Source organism: Gracilinanus agilis, chromosome 3 (assembly GCF_016433145.1).
Source record: "Gracilinanus agilis isolate LMUSP501 chromosome 3, AgileGrace, whole genome shotgun sequence".
Classification (NCBI taxonomy): Eukaryota; Metazoa; Chordata; class Mammalia; order Didelphimorphia; family Didelphidae; genus Gracilinanus; species Gracilinanus agilis.
This window is the reverse complement of record NC_058132.1, coordinates 9,863,162-9,882,265: the sequence shown is the minus strand read 5'-3', so window position 1 is coordinate 9,882,265 and position 19,104 is coordinate 9,863,162. Positions and strand designations below refer to the sequence as shown.

General features: G+C 40.9%; 2 protein-coding genes across 2 annotated transcripts in view; one reads left to right on the top strand and one right to left on the bottom strand.

The window, feature by feature from the left end:
* Positions 1-19,104, bottom strand: part of LOC123240724 (zinc finger protein 850-like) — a 264,052-nt gene that overhangs the window by 72,272 nt on the left and 172,676 nt on the right. The gene's annotated exons all lie outside the window — the stretch shown is intronic.
* The window catches only part of LOC123239025 (zinc finger protein 260-like), a 70,993-nt gene continuing 62,466 nt past the window's right edge, over positions 10,578-19,104 (top strand). Inside the window, exons 1-3 of the mRNA XM_044666298.1 lie at positions 10,578-10,633; positions 11,012-11,136; positions 11,416-11,483. Of these exons, the coding sequence (XP_044522233.1) occupies positions 10,578-10,633; positions 11,012-11,136; positions 11,416-11,483 (249 nt within the window). The remainder of the gene's footprint in view (positions 10,634-11,011; positions 11,137-11,415; positions 11,484-19,104) is intronic.

Sequence of the window (19,104 nt, the reverse complement as noted above, 5' to 3'; positions counted from 1 at the left end):
CTCATTATAAGAGATTTAGAACACTTTTCCTGTGCTTACTGATAACTTATCATTGTTTCTGTATGAAGTTTACCTAATCCCTTTACCTATTTCAGTTAGACTATAAATTGTAGACCTCAACTCATTAAATTTTATTACTGCCCAGCAAGAGGATGTCTGTGTGTTTCGTCTATCAGTCTGGTGGTTTGATCCTCCTGTAATCCCACATATCATCTCTCTTACCCTGGCTTGACCCACAATTTGTCAGGCAGAACTTGACAGGACTCTAGGTTTACCTTGTACCCCCAAATTATAGAAGTGATTCAGGCCAAAGTATAGGCAGGAAAATTCCTTTGCTTCCTTGCATTCCAGTTAAGGTGAAAGACTTGCCTGGACTGCAAAGGCTAATGATAAGAAAGACCCTTGAGAGAATTGTCCTCCTTGGATCATTCCCTAGGTTTCAAAAAGGACACAGAAATACTCCTCCAGGCTATGCTTTGATACCTTTGGGTTGTATCTAAGACAACTATTTGTCCCCTTAACTATAAAAGTCACCCGCTATATCTTCAGGCTGACCCCAGTCAGATGCCAAACACCACCTTGTGCATGAGTACATCCCCACTGAAGTCACCTATCACCTGTTCTAAAGAGAATGAAGACCCCAGAACTGATGACCTCTATGATAATTAAATTAAATCTGTCCTGCCCATCCTTAATCTAATCACCAAAGGTGAGAACATCCCCACTTAATTCACAAGTTGGGAGGTCTGTGACCCACATGTGCTAGAGTGAGTGACGAATCAAAATTTACTGACTACCTCCTGGGTAGTTGCAAGCAAAGCATCTGTTGTGATTGGACACATAAACTAAGAGGAAGGTATAGGAAGTGACGTAAAAGAAGCCCCTTTAAAAGAGAGTGACAACTTATATCAGTTCGGTTCAGTGAGTTCAGTTCTCTTCAGCTTGGAACTGGACCTGGAGAAGCTCTGGTGTAAAAACAATATAGATGAGCCCACAAATAAGGGACAATGAACTAGAAAATAAAGCTTGAAAATTGTTTCTAGATACTTTTGGTAGATGTTATCAAAGTATCTTCAGTGGTAAATGAAGTGAAGCTCAAAGATGAACTTCCCTTTAGGGCCAGGTGCAAGGAACACTAAAGAGACTCTTGTTTATAAAAAATAAACTATTTATTTAAATGTATCTAAGGGAAAAAGAATTTCTAATTCTAAGGAATTCTAACTCCACCCAATAAACTCCCAGGTCCCACAAGGAACTGCTTCTCCTGTGGTTCACAGGCTACCCTAATCCTCCCTGATCTAACTAACCAAATTTATACTATTCTAAATAAGCCTAACCACTCTAAATCTTAACTTTACCTTTAAGTTATAAAGATAACCAAGGCTAGCTGGTTGAGTCTCCACAAGAATCAAGTTAGGACTCTGAGTCTTAAACTCAGAGTCCAAATTGTTATAATGAAAATAGGACTCCTGATATTACTATGCTTCTAGGGGATATTGGTTAGGGAAGCTGTATCTTTGTAGTCCCCTAGGTAGCTGGTGACTGGGGAAACACCAACCTAATCACCCTTGCTTGATGGTATAATTCCTATTCTAAATAACAGTGCCTAGGCAGGACCCTTATGGTCTGGTGGATGGGTAACCCTTTCAGGTCCCACTTGGGGTTGGATTAATTATTAATATTGGGCTCTAATTAGCCTTGGATCATGTTGTTCATCTGACTGTGTTGCTCCCTCCCCAAGGGTCATGATGTAATGACCACTCAGGAAGGTACTTAATGAAACTTTACCTATTGATCTTAAATAGGGAAAGGAATAATCAGGAATGGATGGGGGTTAGGAGACCCTGTCACACTAATATCTATGATCAATAATCTCTCAGGATTGTAGGCTGTTGTTTCAGTAAAGCTGGAGCTAGTGTTTCACACTCCTCTGGTTCAGTTTGGCCACTGCCAAACCAGAGGGCAATCTGCTTGGTTGGTACAGATATTGTGATTTCTCTCAGCTTCCTTATTATCAGTTTGTGATATGTCAGCCTGCACCGCCTTCAGGAAGTAACCATCCTTAAGAAAATCTACCTCTTCTTCTTATACCTCCCTCCTCCCGGTCCCCACCTGGGGCCCAAAGATCTAAATAGCTATGATGACTCAGATGCCTAAAGATTTAGGGAGATTCAGGGAGAATCAATGACCCACAGTCAGGGATCCACAGATCAATCTCCCAAGATCAAAGATCAATGGTTAAAGGCCAAGGACCAAACCAAAAAGACCAAAGACCCCTCCCAGATGGCAGGGGTATTTATACTCTCAGGCCAACCACCTGTCCTCATGGCCTCTGGGAACATTCCAAAGTCTCCAACTGGCTTCACCTATCAATCAAGGTGAGACTAACAATCCTCAGAGTTTGAATATAACAAAACCAAAGACCAGGTTTTGTTTGGTCTGTTCATAGTTTAACCAATCTATAGACAGTAACATATAAATGAATAACACTAAGCTCCTTCAGGTCTTTCACTCAGATAGATATAGAGAGAGGCAAAGATATTACCTTCTCTAGCTCTGAGAGAGAAAGCAGCTGTGTGTGGCTCTGCTGACTGCCAGAAGCCCACTTCTGGAATGCCACACCCAGAGAGTATGACTGTCATAGAAATAATGGTTATAACTGCCAACAGTTGAAACTAACACTCTCTCTCAGCTCTGTTTGAAACTCCAATTCTTCCTCAAGCCAGCTTCTCTACATCTTATCTCTAAACTAATAAAACAATACTTATTTCCTAATATCATCCTTATAGTTTCCCCGCTTCAAGCACATGGAGAGATAAAAGATCTCTCCCATATGTTTGCTATTCTATGTAATTCTAAAGCTATATCTAATCTTATTATTATATTTCTTTTTAAAAAAGTCTTAATCTTATGCTTATCTTATCCTATTCTTCTTGCTACATCTATCTATGTTAACATGTAATAGGGATATAAATTAAAGAGAAGAAAATTTCAATGAAAACAAATAATCAATGAAAACAGTTGCATAAATGCAAGTGCAAAACATACAATTACAGAAATGCAAAATGCAAACTTTTGAAAAACATTTGAAATAATAAAATACAGTTACAAAAAAACAATTTAACTTATGTTTTACAAAAAATTAAATTCTAAAATAATAATTATGCAAAACTCACGTAAACTGCATTTTACAAATCCTATTTGAACAATTCAAACGGAACTCTTTACTATGCTAAGTAAGACCTTAGCCTATCGCTAATACAGAAAACCAAAAGTAATTATATTAAGACTCAAAATCAACTTACTATACTAATAAAATCAAAACTTTATAACAATTTAACTATATACACATCTATATATGTATATATACAATTTCTACACCTGTGAATATGTTATGTACAAACTATTTATGTGTAGCAGGAGGAAAATAAACTTCCCCCTTAATATAGTCTAAGAAAGCCTTAAAAAAATTTTTTTAAAAGAGATATATGTTTCCTTGATGTTATTTCTTAGGAATATATAAAGTGTTCCTGTGAGATAAGATCTTATTAATTTAATGTGTACAATTATTATTTTACCAAATTGATTTATCTATAATAATTCATTTCTATAAATATTCATCACCTGGTTAAATTGTTGTAGAGTTTGTAAGAAATGTGTCTTATATGTGTATGTTATTTTGTGGTGAATACTTACTAAATCTTTAACATCACCTCCTCTGCTACTGTCTTCTGTCTTCATGTTGTTACTATGTAGTGTTTGTTTGCAACTATAGTGAAAGTATGTAATGTTAGAATGGCGCAAAAATCTTACAGTTCATGTGCATAATCAGTTACTAATCTTTGTGATGATTTTTTTGCAATGTCTTTGTTATAGTTCAATTGTCCTTTCAGCTGTCATCTGTTTCTTCTATGTTGTCTTCTTCTTTGTTTCGATCTTGCTCTTTGTCTCTAAGTTAGTCTTCTTTTTGAATCATTTTCTTCTGATAACTTTTTGACTGCAGCCGTGTTGTCTGATGAAATCTCTCCTGCTGCTTTTGCTTTTTCAAATGCGAGCAATGCAGCCAGGATTCATTCTCTAATACACGAATAGCTGAAGGTATTGTCAAAATAAATTTGAAAGATCATACCCATAAAGGTTGTGTTTCATTAGTTCTATTAAAGTTTTTGATATAAACCGAATCTCCAGGTTTTATTGTATGGAGTGCATAATCTAACGGACCCCCTTGAGTTAAAATTCCCATTTCTTGTAATTCTCTAACCTTGCTTTGTAATTCTGTGATATATTCAGCAAGTGCAAGATCTCCTCCAAGCATAGATACATAAGCTGTCTTAAAACTTTTTGCCTGTAATGGTGAATGTCCAAATATCATTTCATATGGTGAGATATGCATGTATTGTCTTGGTCTAGTGCACAGATAGAATAGTGCTATAGGTAAAAATCTCTGGCCACTTCAAATGAGTTTCCATGCAAAATTTCCCAACCATACTTTTGATTTCTCTGTTTAGTTTCTCCACCTGCCCAGAACTTTATGGGTGATATGTGACATAAAATTTTGGCGTGATAACCAGATTCTCATAAACTTGTTTTAGAACCTAATCTGTAAAATGGCTCCCTTTGTCAGAATCTACTCTCAGTGGTATATCTTGGAATGATCTCTTTCAACAAGATTTTGGCCACAAAGCTTGATGTATTTTTTTTTTAATTTTAAACCCTTAACTTCTGTGTATTGACTTATAGGTGGAAGATTGGTAAGGGTAGGCAATGGGGGTCAAGTGACTTGCCCAGGGTCACACAGTTGGGAAGTGTCTGAGGCCGGATTTGAACCTAGTACCTCCTGTCTCTAGGCCTGGCTCTCAATCCACTGAGCTACCCAGCTGCCCCCGATGTATTTTTTACTAGATGGAAAAGCTTCTGGCCATCTAGTTGGCTGGTCTACTATTACTAGACAAAATTTAAAATTTCCTGATTTGGGCATGTTGCTATAATCTATTTGTAAATGCTCAAATGGAGTATGAGCTAGTGGACGACCACCAAAAGCTTTTTGTTTAAATATGCTTTGGTTATATGGTGCACACACAGAGCAAGCTGAGCAGATTTTATTTCCCACAGTGCTAATTCCGGGAGCTATCCAAGTTCTTTTGACAATATCGATTAATGCTTATGTCCCAAAATGTCCCTTTCTGTGTATTGCTTGGTAGATGAAAGAGTAAAATACTTTTGGAAGAATTGGTTTTCCCACAGATGCTATCCAAATCCCATTTTCTTTTCTAGCTCCAAAATTTTGCTTCCACTTCTGAACCTCTTTGTCATTGTATGCTTTTTCTAGACCTGTGGTATCATCCTTATGCTGGCTAGGTCAGTGATGGGCAAACTTTTTAAAGAGGGGGTCAAAGGAAAGGAAATGCTCATCTGTCAATCTGTTTCTAAGGCAACTCTTTCAAAGTTTCATTGTATTGTATCCTACTCATTATATTCATCATATTAGGAATAATGTCACGCAGGCCAGATAGAACATTTCAGGGGGCCGCATCTAGCCCGCAGGCCATAGTTTGCCCATCACTGGGCAAGGTCCTTGGACTTGGTGAGACTGTTCTTATATTTCTCCCTTAGAACTACACATGGCGAGTAAAGAAGGCTGACTACCTTATCTCCCTGGAGGTACCAGCCTCCCAGAGGCTCCCGTGATTGGGAGAAGCCTTTGTGACTAACCCTTTGTTAATTGACTTTTAGGCTCTCTGACTGGGACCTCTGGAAACCTGCCAGAGTAAAGCCAGGGATTGAGTACATAGTCTAGTTCTTTAAGCTAGATCTCTTACTCTACCCTTTTCTCATCTCTCTACTTCCACTCTCTTATATATTTTTTTTAAATATTTTTTAAACCCTTAACTTCTGTATATTAGTTCCTTGGTGGAAGAGTGGTAAGGGTAGGCAATGGGGATCAAGTGACTTGCCCAAGGTCACACAGCTGGGAAGTGTCTGAGGCCAGATTTGAACCTAGGACCTCCCATCTCTAGGCCTGGCTCTCAATCCACTGAGCTACCCAGCTGCCCCTCTCTCTTATATTTTGTAAATAAATTACTAAAATAATTTTAGAATTGATTTTTATTCAATTCTTGGCAACTACACCTTTAAATATTAATATCCAACCAAAAACACCCTTTTTCCTTTTACACCTTTGGGAGGCAGCTTTCCATCTATGTTGTCTTCCTAGTCAAATTCAACATGAATTCTAAATTAATAAATTCCTCTTTTTATTTCTAAGTTAAGTCATGGTCTTACATTCTTGTAAAGGATAACCTTCTAAACCCAGGGGGTTCACCACAAGCCCCCCACAACAGAATCGCACCTGAGACACTTGGTGGCTGTGTCACCTTGGAAAAGACACTTAAACTCTGCCTCACTTTCCTCATCTGTAAAATGGTGCATAAGGCAAAAGAAAGGGTTGGCCTGGACTGCAAAGGTGAATGATGAGAAAGCCCCTTGAGAAAATTATCCTCCTTGGATTGTCCCAGTAAGGTGCTTGTGATGAATCCCTGAGGGCCATAGAAATACTGGCTGTGAGGACTTCCTTTACTGTGGAACGAAGGATACAAAAATATTCTCTGAAACCCAGGAAGAAGAGAGACAGAGAGAAGGATGACTCTAGAAGAAGGGCATGGACAGAGGGCCAAGCTGGACAGGGCTGCTCAGGAACAAGAAGGAATAGATGCCAAGGCACTAACCAGTACCCTGAGGTCAGGGGCTTAGCAAGAGGAGTGGAGGTTTTGGGATGACCTGCTGGCTCCTCCCTGATACCCCTCTGCCCTTCCCACCTCCTCATGGTCCCCCATCAGACAGCCTGGCCTTACCTGTTTTCTCTCTCCCCCTCCCATGTGCCCCACTCTACCCTTACCCTGGAGCTCTTCTGAGCAGATCCCCAGGCTCCCTTTTGTTGTGAGGATTACTTAGTTATTATTTAGGAGACCTAGCAGGAAGGACTTGAGAATTCCAAATGGAATGGGGAAGCAGGAAGTGTGCTCTCTCTCTGAGATAGACTCCATGGTGGTTGGGACAAGTTGTAACTTACCCTGGGAGACCTCAGAGGAAGTGGAGTTTGTACCCTGATTCCCTGGGATCCTGAAGGAAGACTGTCATCTACTTGTGGGAGATTTTAGTAGAGACTATTAATCCCAACCTGAATTGCAGGTTAACTTGGGCTGGGTTAGCTCCCAGAATCTACCCACCTGAAAGAATACAGCAAGTGGTCCTGGAGGAGCTGCAACATCGCTAGAGTGTGTCAGGGCTCTGCTGTGAGGATACCCACTTCAGTCCTGCTATTTTCTGGGCCCTGTCTTGCTTAGGACTCAATTGAGTGTAGATAAGCCCCTCCCCTGATCCTGTGGTTTGCCCTTAGTCTGGAAGTGTAGAAACCCCTATTCCCATCCTTTACCATAGTTCCCTTAATTAAACTTGTTACAAACTCTTGTCATTTGCTTGCTAGTTTCCATAGGCCCCTTGTCTAGATGGTGCAGGTGACAGTTAGGCCTAACTGCCACTTCTGTTAACAAACATTTTCCTTAGCAGTTAAACCCAGTCTCCCTAACTTGTTAAGTCCCCATCTTTTGTCATTCCTGTCTCCTACACACCCTTCTGGACCCACATTTATAGTTTAAGTTATCTCCCCTGGTTTTCCCCATACGACTTTGCCTCACTGCCCCCCTTCCTCAGGGAGCCATCCCCTTCCCTCTGCACTGTCCCTCCTTCCCAGGCAGGTCCTTCTTCCATTCCCCCACCATCAGAGGGGGTCACTCTTCCTCCAGACCAGGGAGAGGTTTGGACTCCATCTCCAAGAAGAGCTAACATTTAGAGAAGGCTTCCTGGGTACCAGACACCATGCTGAGGTCTTTAAAATTTCTATCTCAGTGACTCTGGGGGAGTCATTTCTCCTGCTTCTCCCTGATGCTCCCTCTCTGAACAACGGAGTAACAGGAGCAGCTGCCTCTCAAGGTTGAGGGGAAAATGGAGGGAGAAAATCTCTGTAAAATATTGGGCCAGCCTTCACTACCTGCACATACACTGGCTTTTGCAGTGAGGATGATTCCTGGCAGTGCTCATGTGCTCAAAAAGGCAGGTGGAGAAAACTGCTGGCACTGGAGTGGCTTCATGTTTAATCCAAACAGATAATGGAGAAAGAAGAGAAGAAGGCAGGAACTGGGATGGATTGGGCAGGCTCAGATCTGGCCAACTTGGGCTCCCAAACTGCCTCAGCTGCTTCCTCCTGGTAGCACTGAAGTCTAGTGAGAGAGTGATTTGGGGTGAGACATGTCAGTTTACTGGTTAGATCTGTTGTGAGGAAGATTACTTAGTTATTATGTAGGAGACCTAACAGGAAAGGGCTGGAAAATTCCAAATGGAATGGGGAAGGAGGAAGTGTGGCTCTCTCTCTGAGACAGACTCCATGGTGGTTGGGACAAGCTGTAACTGACCCTGGGAGACCTCAGAGGAAGTGGAGTTTGTACCCTGATTCCCTGGGATCCTGGAGAGTGGTGAAGGTTGAAAGCAGAAGACATCAAACCTGCAAGTCAACAGTGAGTAGGGAAGTGGCCTGTGATCTGGTGGACAGCTTGCAGACTTTCTCTCCCTACCTGGCTACTTTGGATTATCAGTTCTGAAGGTGTTGGCTCCTGGCATCATGAAACCATCCCTGGAATGGAATAGAGACCCCATGTGCAAGCCCTCTTCCTCAGGTCCTTAGCCAAGCTGTCAAAACCTGGCAGAAGCCAAGTTGGCTAATTACCCCTTTTGACTTCAGTCCTGCTATTCTCTGGGCCCTGTCTGGCTTAGGTCTTAGATGAGTGTAGATAAGTCCCTCCCCTGACCCTGTGGTTTGCCCTTAGTCTGAAAATGTAGAAAACCCTATTCCCATCCTTTACCATAGTTACCTTAATTAAAAATTGTTATAAACTTTCTTGCCATTTGCCTGCTAGTTTCCATAGGCCTTGTCTTAATGGTGCAGAGTGGTAGTTAGGGTCTAACTGGCACTTCTGATAACAGATAATCTACTTAGCAGTTAAACCCAGTCTCCCTACCTTGTTTGGTCCTGCCTTCTGTCATTCCTGTCTCCCTCACACCCCAATGAGCCCACATTTATTATTTAAGTCACCTTCCCTGGTTTTTCCCATAACAGATCTGAGTATGGGTCAGGCCAGCATCAGTGCATGGGACAGGCCATGGAGGTCAGGGGGCTCCCCAGTGACCAGAGCCCAGACCTTGCTTAGGCAGTTTAACAGAGAGTTTGAGGAGCTCCTTATTCAGCCCCTCCCTGGAGCCCTGCAAGACACCCCTAAATGGTGAATACCTGATGAGGAGATGGTCCAGCCAAGACGCAGCCTTTGTCCACACACACAGGGGGACACTGGAAGATTCCCTCTCAGGCCTAAAAACACTCTTTGCCCCCTTTAAGAGGAAAAAGTTCTTCGGGATGCTTAAGGCAAAGGAAGTGCAAAAAGCCATAGCCTAGATGGAATCTCCGGGCCGGGTCTGACACAGAAATACACAGTAATTGTTCTTAAAATACAGGAATTGGGGCTTTTCCACGCCAGGGCCCTGCTGTTAGCATTAATACAGCACAGGAACCAGCCATCCTCCCGCCCCTAATTCAGGACAAGGACCAGCCTGTCTGCCTCCGTTTGGTCCTCCCTGAGATGAGGAGGTCGGGCTCCGGGGCTTCTTGGGTCCCTTCTCACCCGAGATCTGTGCTCTCCTCCGAAATGCTTCCGTGTTTCTGTCCACGGCCGCCTCCTATATCACAGAAAGGAGGTCGAGGAGGCCAAAGCTAAAACTACCAGAAAGGAAAGAAAACTAGCCGGACCGGACTGCAGCCTGAGAGACTGGGGAGAACTTGGTGCGTGGCCCCTCCTCCATCAGGCCTCCAAACCTAGAGGTCCAGGAAGTCAGACTCCATTTCCCAGAATGCCTCTGGCAGGATGTCCTGCAAGCCTGGGCATTTCCCCTTGTAGAAGACTGCATTTCCCAGTATGCTTGTGTCCTGACGTCACCCAAGTCTTGGCACTTACCCCTGTATAGTCCCAGGGCATGCTGGGAGTTTGTTGAGGGCCGTCTCTCCTCCTGTAGTCTCACAAGTGTGGTTTTTGGTACTTTCTTCTTGAGAGAGGAGGGGGTGTAGTCATGCAAAAGTTGCAGCCGGGGCTTCGGCAGAGGAGGCTTTCTGCTCGCTAACTCCTGGGGAGAGAGAAGACCCGGGTGGACGAGTTGAGGGTAACGGAGCCAGGAAGTTGGGGTGGGGGTGAGAGGTGGGGAAAGGGGGAAGCTCCGGTGAACGTGCAACCGGAGAGGTGGGGCAGGGGCGGTGTGTGTGCGTGGGGGAGGGGGAGGTCTCTGTGTCTCAGTGTCTATTCCCCCCTTTAAACTACCATAGAAGGGGGACAAATACGTAAGTGCTGGTGTCAGGGAAGGGCGACTCTTTCTGGACCAGGAGCCATGCCGGGGTTTTCCCTTCTCCGGAGGAGAGAATCGGCTCCTACCTTCCTCTCCCCTCATCCCCCCAGGCTGGGGGAGGAGGGTGCAGTCACAGGATGGGGTACGATGGTCCAGGCCCTTCCAAAAAGGTCGAAGGGGAGAAGCCGCCAACGTGAGCCTGGTTGGAGTGGGGGATGCCGGTGCCCACAGGCCAGGAAAGGAGCTAAGGTCTCTGGCACAGAACAAACGCCAACACGTTTCCATTCAACCCCCACCTGATGTCTCCCCGTCCAGCGTCTCTTGCCTCCCCATTACCCAGCAACCTCTCCTAGCAGTCTCCTGCATTCCACCCTGTGCACCCAATGCTGTTTCCGAATGAAATGAAGCCAAAGAGAGCAGCAGCGAGGGTGGGGAGGCTTCTTCCTGTCTAGTCCAAGGTCCTGTCCAAGCCTGAAGCTCCCTGTTCCTTCTGTGGGGAGAGTCTCCCCTGAGGCCAGTAGAAGGACCCTGGGGTCTCCTCTGAGCCCTCCCCCTCTCTAATTCCCCACAGGTGTATAAAGAGGAAAAGTCTCCTCACCTTGGGGCTCTCACTCCTTGAAGGACCACAGTCTGACCTAATCAGAGACCCTGCAGCCAGAGGGAATGGCCCCCGGGACCCAGAGGCCCCCTTCCCAGGTGAGTGCAGTCCATCCCCGGCCCTGGCCAAGCTCCCCCAAGAACTAAGACCTCTTCTGTCTTTCCCAAGCCTCCAGGAGTGCCATCACTGCTTGCTGTCAGTGTGACCCACAATCCCCAAATGTGTTCTGGGGTTTCCAGGGCCTCTGTAGCTCCTGCCTGGATGAGCCAGCCCAGGTTTCAGACAGCCAGGCCCAAGCACAGTCATTTACTCATCCACCCACGAGTGTGACACACTCCAGTGGGTGATGGCCATGTGTCCCACCGTTTCAACGTCAGTTTCTGCTCCTGATATCCAGGACCTCAGGTTTGGACAGGTCAATCAGGTCTGCCAGGGAGGCTTTGGGGTGAGATCAGGTGAGAGTACAGAGAGGAAAAGGTATATTTTCAGCAGAAGAAAAAAAGATGGGAATTCTGGGTGAGAGGAAAAGGTCTGCTTTTCCAATATTATTAAACTATCAGGAATTTAAAGTGCACTTAACATATGGAAACTTTAGGTCTTTTCCTTGTCCAATGAGAATCATGTACCTTGAACCTAACAGGATTATTTAATCTGTTATTTTCTCAATATTTTTCATTTTTGTTCCTTTATTTTTTTTAACTTTTCAAAGAATGTGTGTAGAATATTTTTTTCCATGGTTACATGTTTCCTTTTGTCTACCACCCCTCTTCCATCCCTACTCCTGGATCTGACAAACAATTTCACTGAGTTTTACATGTATTATTGCTCAAAATCTATTTCCCTAATATTTGTATTTGTAATAGAGTGATCTTTTAAAACCAAAACCCCAATTATATACCCATAGAACCAAGTGATAAATCATCTTTTTCTTCTGTGTTTCTACTTCTACAGTTCTTTCTCTGGATGTGGGTAGCCTTTTTTCTCACAAGTCCCTCAGGATTGTCCTGGATCATTATATTGCTATTAGTAGTATTGGATCATCCCTCATTGTGTACAGTGTTCTCCTGGTTCTGCTCATTTTACTCCGTATTAGTTCTTGGAGGTTCTTCTAGTTCGTATAGAAATCCTCCAGTTCATTATTCCTTACTGCATAATTGTATTCCGTCATCATCAGATACCACAGTTTTATTCAGCCATTTCTGAATCAATGGGCACCCCTTTATTTTCCAATTTTTTGCCACCACAAAAAGTACAGATATAAATATTTTTGTACAAATATTTTTCATAATTATCACTTTGGGATACAAACTGAGTAGTGGTAAAGCTGGATCAAAGGGCATGCAGTCTTTTTTAGTTTAATTTTAATAGTTTAATTTTACTTGTTTTCTTTTTTAAATATTAATTTTATAGTATATGAGTTTTAATGCTCATTTAAATTATATAAGCTTTTAAATTTTTTATATTATTTTATATTTATTTTCCTATTTTTTCTATTTATTTATTTTTATTTTTAAAATTTAATTGATTCAGAATATTTTTCAATGGTTACATGATTCATGTTTTTTTCCCTTCCCTCCTTCCCCACCTCTGAGCCAACTAGCAGTTACACTGGGTTTTACATGTATCATTGCTCAAAACCTATTTCCATATTATTAATATTTGCAACAGTGATCTTTTTAAAAAATTTTATTTAATTGATTAAGAAAAATTTTCCATGGTTAAATGATTTATGTTCTTTCCCTCCCCTCCTACCATCCCCCTCCCGTAGTCATTGATCAAGACCTATTATCATATTGATATTTGCAGAGTCTACATTCTCAATCAGAGTCTACATCCCCAATCATATCCCCATCGACCCATGTAATCAAGCAGTTTTTTCCCTTCTTTGTTTCTACTCCCACAATTTTTTCTCTGGATGTGGGTAGCGTTCTTTGTCATAAGTCCCTCAGAATTTTCCTGGATCATTACATTGCTGCTAGTAGAGAAGTCCATTATATCAGATTGTGCCACAGTGTATGAGTCTCTGTGTATAATATTCTCCTGGTTCTGCTCCATTCACTCTGCATCAATTCCTGGAGATCTTTCAAGTTCCTGTAGAAATCTTGCAGTTCATTATTCCTTTCAGCACAATAGTATTCCATCACCATCAGATACCACAATTTATTCAGCCATTCCCCAATCAATGGACACCTCCTCATTTTCCAGTTTTTTTTGCCACCACATAGAGTGTGGCTACGAATATTTTTGTACAAGTCTTTTTCCTTATTATCTCTGTGGTACAAATCCAGCAGTGGTATGGCTGGATAAGAGGGCAGACAGTTTTTTAAAGCCTTTTGGACATAATTCTAAATTGCCTTCCAGAATGGTTGGATCAATTCACAACTCCACCAGCAATGCATTAATGTCCTAATTTTGACACATTCCCTCCAACATTTATTATTTTCCTTTACTGTCATATTGGCCAATCTGCTAGGTGTGAGGTGGTACCTCAGAGTCGTTTTGATTTGCATTTCTCTAATTATGAGAAATTTAGAACATTTTTTCATGTGCTTATTGATAGTTTTTCTTTTTCTGAAAACTGCCTATTCATGTCCCTTGATCATTTTTCAATTGGGGAATAGCTTGATTTCTTATACAGTTTCCTTATATATTTGGGGAATTAGACCTGTATCAGAGAGTTTTGCTATAAAAAATTTTTCCCAGATTGTTGCCTTATCTTCTAATTTTGGTTGCATTGGTTTTCATTGTACAAAACCTTTTTAATTTAATATAATCAAAATTATTCATTTTACTTTTTGTACTGTTTTCTGTTTCTTGTTTGGTCTTAAATTCCTTCTTTTCCCATTTCTATTTGGGAATAAATTCCCATTTATTTATGATTTCACTCTTCATATTTAAGCCTTTTATCCATTTTGAATTTATCTTGGTATAGGGTGTGACATGTTGATCTCAACCTAATTTTTCCCATTCTGTTTTTCCAATTTTCCCAGCAGTTTTTGTCAAATAGTGAGTTCTTGTCCCAAAATCTGGGATCTTTGTGTTTATGGAACAGTGGCTTACTGAGGTCATTTACCCCAGTTCTATTCTATTGATCCACTGATCCTTCTTTCTCTTAGCCAGTACCATATTGTTTTGATGATCACTGCTTCATAGCACTGTTTAAGATCTGGTACTCCTAGGCCACCATCCTTTATGGATATGGATATCTCTAGTGTGCAGGCATTAGTTGAAAGCAGATCCCCCACAGTCAGCAGAGCCTCAAGGCACTTCTTGCAGGTGTCTTGCTCCTTCCAGGGCCATGAATTTAGCCCAACCTTTATTGCTGTGCATCTAGTCTATTAGTTTAGTCTCTCGGTAGGGCACCATCCAGTCCTCCGCATGTTCTACTGGGGGCTCCATATTTTTGTTGCTAGTGTGGACACAGTGAGCTGCTCCAAAGAAAAGAATCCCACAGGATGGACCAGTGTGTCTTACAAGAGGGATTCAAACTCCTCTCAGGCAGCCTGCATAGCCTGATGCAAGGGTTCCCTTGGAGCTCTCTCCCTGAGACTGTTCCCCAACCAGAACCCTTCTGCCTTCACTTGTAGCTCAGGGCTTGAGGATCTGGGGCTGAGCCTGGAGGGGCTACTTGGGTGGATAAACTGTTAGCCTTTAGATAAATGAAAACAGGTGAGAAGAAGTCCACCTGCCACTAAATTAGGATCCCTGCAGATGTAAAAGGAACAGATTGTAGTTGTATACTTGCAGAGAACAATGCAATAGGAGGTTGGACAAGATCCAAAACATTGATGTCTTGGAAGAGTTCATGCCTAAAAGATAGAGCTTTGATATATTCTTTAGAAGCAAATCATCATTTAGAAACTGATTCCTTCAACAGTTTACAATAATGAGAATAAGAATTACCAGAGTGATTAGGACTCCTTTAAGCATGTATTGTAAAAGGGGCAGTTGGATTGAGAGCCAGGTCTAAAGATGGGAGGTCCTAGGTTTAAGTCTGGCCTCAGATAATTCCCAGTTGTGTGACCCTGGGCAAGTCACTTGACCCCCCATTGCCTAGCCCTTACCACTCTTCTGCTTTGGAACCAATACATAGTATTTATACAAGATGGAAGGTAAGAGTTTAAAAAAAATAAAATAATGTATTGTAAAACGTCATTGATCTGGGTGACTTTTTGAGAGTGGGTCCCACCTAGATAAGTAAGTTGTACTATCTGTCTAATTATCTTAATAATTATTTTCAATATCATTGATGGTATCTCCTAAATAAATAGTTTATATATATATGGTCAATGTGATTGATTAATTGTAGCACATTTTTATTTTCCTTAACCATAGAAGCCACAGTGTCCAGAGCACTAGATGTATAAAATAATAGCTGTTGTATTCAGTGGCAATCTCTCAAGTTCAGATGAGAAATTGATTTCTATTATGATCCCTAGGTTAGGAATGAGTGCTCAAAGTCTGTCACCATTCAAACCCTTTATATGATTTTCAAAATTATTATTATGGTCACTGTTGGGATCTGCTAAGCTATTCCACAAGTGTCAAATGCTGGAATAGGCTTTACTCTTTTATGTTATAATAGGAAAAAGTAAAAGTAGAATCCTTATTTTTTACATGAGGTTTTGATCACAGCACAAATGAAAGAACTCAAATTACTTTCAAGAGGAAGTTAGTTAAAGATTTAGTTATAGTAAATGTGGGAGTCTAGGTTTATGAGAGGCCCTGTGTCAAGTCATACATGAAGTGAAATATGAGAGTAAATACAAAACACTCAGAGAAAAGAATCCTGGACTTAAAATTAATATGTGTTTAAGGAGTTAAACTGAATCTGTGGGTATTATATTATGAACTGTTATACTGTTGCCAGGATTTTTTACTTTGTTTAAAATTGGATTGATTAGAATCTTAGATTATTAATTTGTATGTCATGTTTAAAATTGAGTTTCCAGGTAAAATTTCAAGGTTTAATTTCAGGCCAAAATTTTGTTTTTCTCAATTTTAATTTATAAAATATTTTTTCAACTATATTATCTCAAAAACGTTTCCTCAACTGTGTTAATATTAATTTATTTCTTTCTTTTTTAAAATATTTTCTAAAATTTCTATAAGCATAGAGGGATTGAAGGTGTTATCTTTTTATCTTTTCTATTCCCCAGTCAACTAGAAAGTCTTTGGTCTAAGGAAGTCTGCATTTTTTGGCGTAACGACTTGAGCCACAAGGTATTCGGGGGAATGCAAACCCCGGACAGGGAGTAGCTATGAGTACTTTTGCAAGAGAAGCCTTAGTGAGCACAGTTAAGTGGTCTCACAGTCTCTCAAAAGTTTGGAACCATGACCGATATGGCATGTACTTATTTCCTGGTTCCGGGTACGGACAGGTCCTGCAATGGTTTGAAGCAGGTCATTATTTCACTAGATGAAGGTTGAAATTTTGAAGATGGCATTTGGTAAGTCCTTTAGGTAAAAGACATCTTGTGGAGAATTTATGATACTGGTGGTTTAATCAGATAAATGCAACCAGATATTGGGGTTCATTCAGGGTTGATAAAGATGGAATGGAAGGCAGCACATCAATCAATATTAAAAAATAAATGGCCTTACAAGTCATAGGAGTCACAATAATGATTGGATAACAATAAATGGGCTTACCATTAGGACAAGTGAATATTAGGGTCCAGGTGGTAGATTTCCTCCTTTGGTGGCAAAAGGGAGTTTGTCCCTCATTAAGTAAGAAATCTAAGATTGAAAGACTTGCATCCTGTGCTAGTAACGGATCAGGCATTTTCACTATTATATTCACTTAATATTTCAATGAATAATGGAGTTAACAAGTTTTTATCAAGTAAATTAACAGTAATAATAATAATAATGATAATGTCTGGTATAACAATTCTCAATGTACACAGTGATGTTCCAGTATCAATTAAGTAAAAATATTTACATCAAATAACATTAGGTAAAGGAGAGTCTTATTAGAGATCATGTACTCATTCTCTGCTTCTTCCCCAACACCATCAGGCTGAAGCAACTTCCCTATTTTGATTCTAGTTTTTAGTCCGAGTCTCAACCCATGTTATTGCTTGTTTATTCTCAAAATTATTCCTTTCCAGATCTCTCTTTTTCTTATAACAGTCTTGGGCATTATGTGCTCTAATTCTGCAAAAGTAACAACATCCTGTCAAACTTATTCTACAATCTCGAGGTATTTGTTGGACAGGGCTAAGACCATTTTAATCTTTTGGCTCTAAGGTGTTATTACCTTATCTTTCCCCTCATATTCATAGAAAGCAATTGCCTATATTCTTCTCATGCCATCCAAGACCGTATTTTAGAAAGTACTCCTCGATATTTGGGAGTGACTGATTTACAAAGGCAGCATTAATTATTCTAGCATTATTGGGTTAATGGGATCCAATCTTACAAAACTTAGCATTCTTGCACAATCTATCCTAAATCTCCTAGGGGTCTCATCTTTCTCTTCTGTGGCCTCTTGGAACTTGCTATAATTCTCTGGTCTATCTGAGAAAAGCTACATTCTTCTAGTTAGGTTATCTCTAGCATCTCTTAAGTGAAATCTCATATCTCCTACAATATTAGGGTCCTGTAGAGGCACTTCTTTGTGATTAGGCTTTCCCAAGCATTTAACTGGGAGTTGTTTATTAAAGGGAAAGCAGAGGTTGGGATTGATTTCTGTTCCTTATTTCTTTCCTTGCACTGATCCTTCTTGGGTTTGACATAGGAAGGAAGACTCAAAGGGACAATCTCATTTTTTCTCTGCTTGCATTCTTTAAAAATCATAGTAGGGGTGTGGACTCGAAACTACCACACCAATGCAACTACCAACAATTTGGAAATAGGTCTTGATCAAGGACACATGACAAAACTAGTAGACACGTGCATTGGCCATGGGTGGGGGGAGTGCGGGGGGCGAAGGGGAAAGTAGGAGCATGAATCATGTAACCATGTTAAAAATGAATATTAATAAATGTTTTAAAAAAATCATAGTAGGCAATTCTTTCCAAAAAAGCAAATACTTTAACTGTTCCCATTTTTTGGTTAATCCTTTCTAGAAGAAATTTTAATTTGTCTAAAGAATACAACGGCTAAAATTTCCACATTTAGGCCAAAAGTTCGTAAGAGTCTTACACTAATTGAAACATTATTCTATAGCTTTCTTTCTCTCTGTTCCTTTACTGACTGGTAAATTCTCTTTGTAATTTTTTCCAGTGGAGAGTCTCTAAGAGTCTCTTTTGCTATACCCAGTACTCACTCTTGAGTGCAGTGTCCCCCTGCTTTATGAGTGTAAAAATCCTGGAGAAAGGAGAACCTGTCTGGATCTGACTAGGTACTCAGGCCAGACTAAAACCACCTTCTTGTTTGGGGGGAACTGAGTTAGACAGCTTATGCAACCTAGATCAACATCCCTTTTGGCTAGATTCACTAACAGACCCAAAGACCTTCTCCCTTCTTGTCTTCTCAGGCAAATTTCACTCTATAACAAGCAGCAGGAAAAGCAGAAGTTAAGAGTGCAACTTAATGTGGGGCATTCTAAATTCATGCTTTGGAACTAAAGCCATATTTAAATTAACGACTATTTTGAAAGTTTGAGGTTAGTAGGATTAAAAGAAAGGAAGAGAGATAGAAGCAAATTTCAATCCACGAGCTTCAAATACACTCACTGACTTAGATTTGGTCCATTGGTTCAGGCTGGTGAAGAATCTTAGTTTGTTGATCTCTCCCTCAAGTGTAGGACCTGGGAACAAAAATCCCCCAATATGGGTACCCAATAAGAAGCCCCCCCTTGGAGGGAGGAACCCAGGTTAGAATTTGCCAGTCTCAGAAGAGTCGCCAAAAATCTGGGGAAATTTTTATTAGCAGAAGTGCTAATAAGAGAAACAAAGCCAACAAGCCAAAACAGAAATAAGTTTATTCAGAGAGGGCTGGTCTCACAATAGAGCCAGACTCTGGTCAAGACCAAGACCAAAGACCCCAAGCCTTTGCAGATGGCCTTTTTTTATGCACAGAAATCTGATAACACAGTGTCAGATTAAAGACAGTTAAAA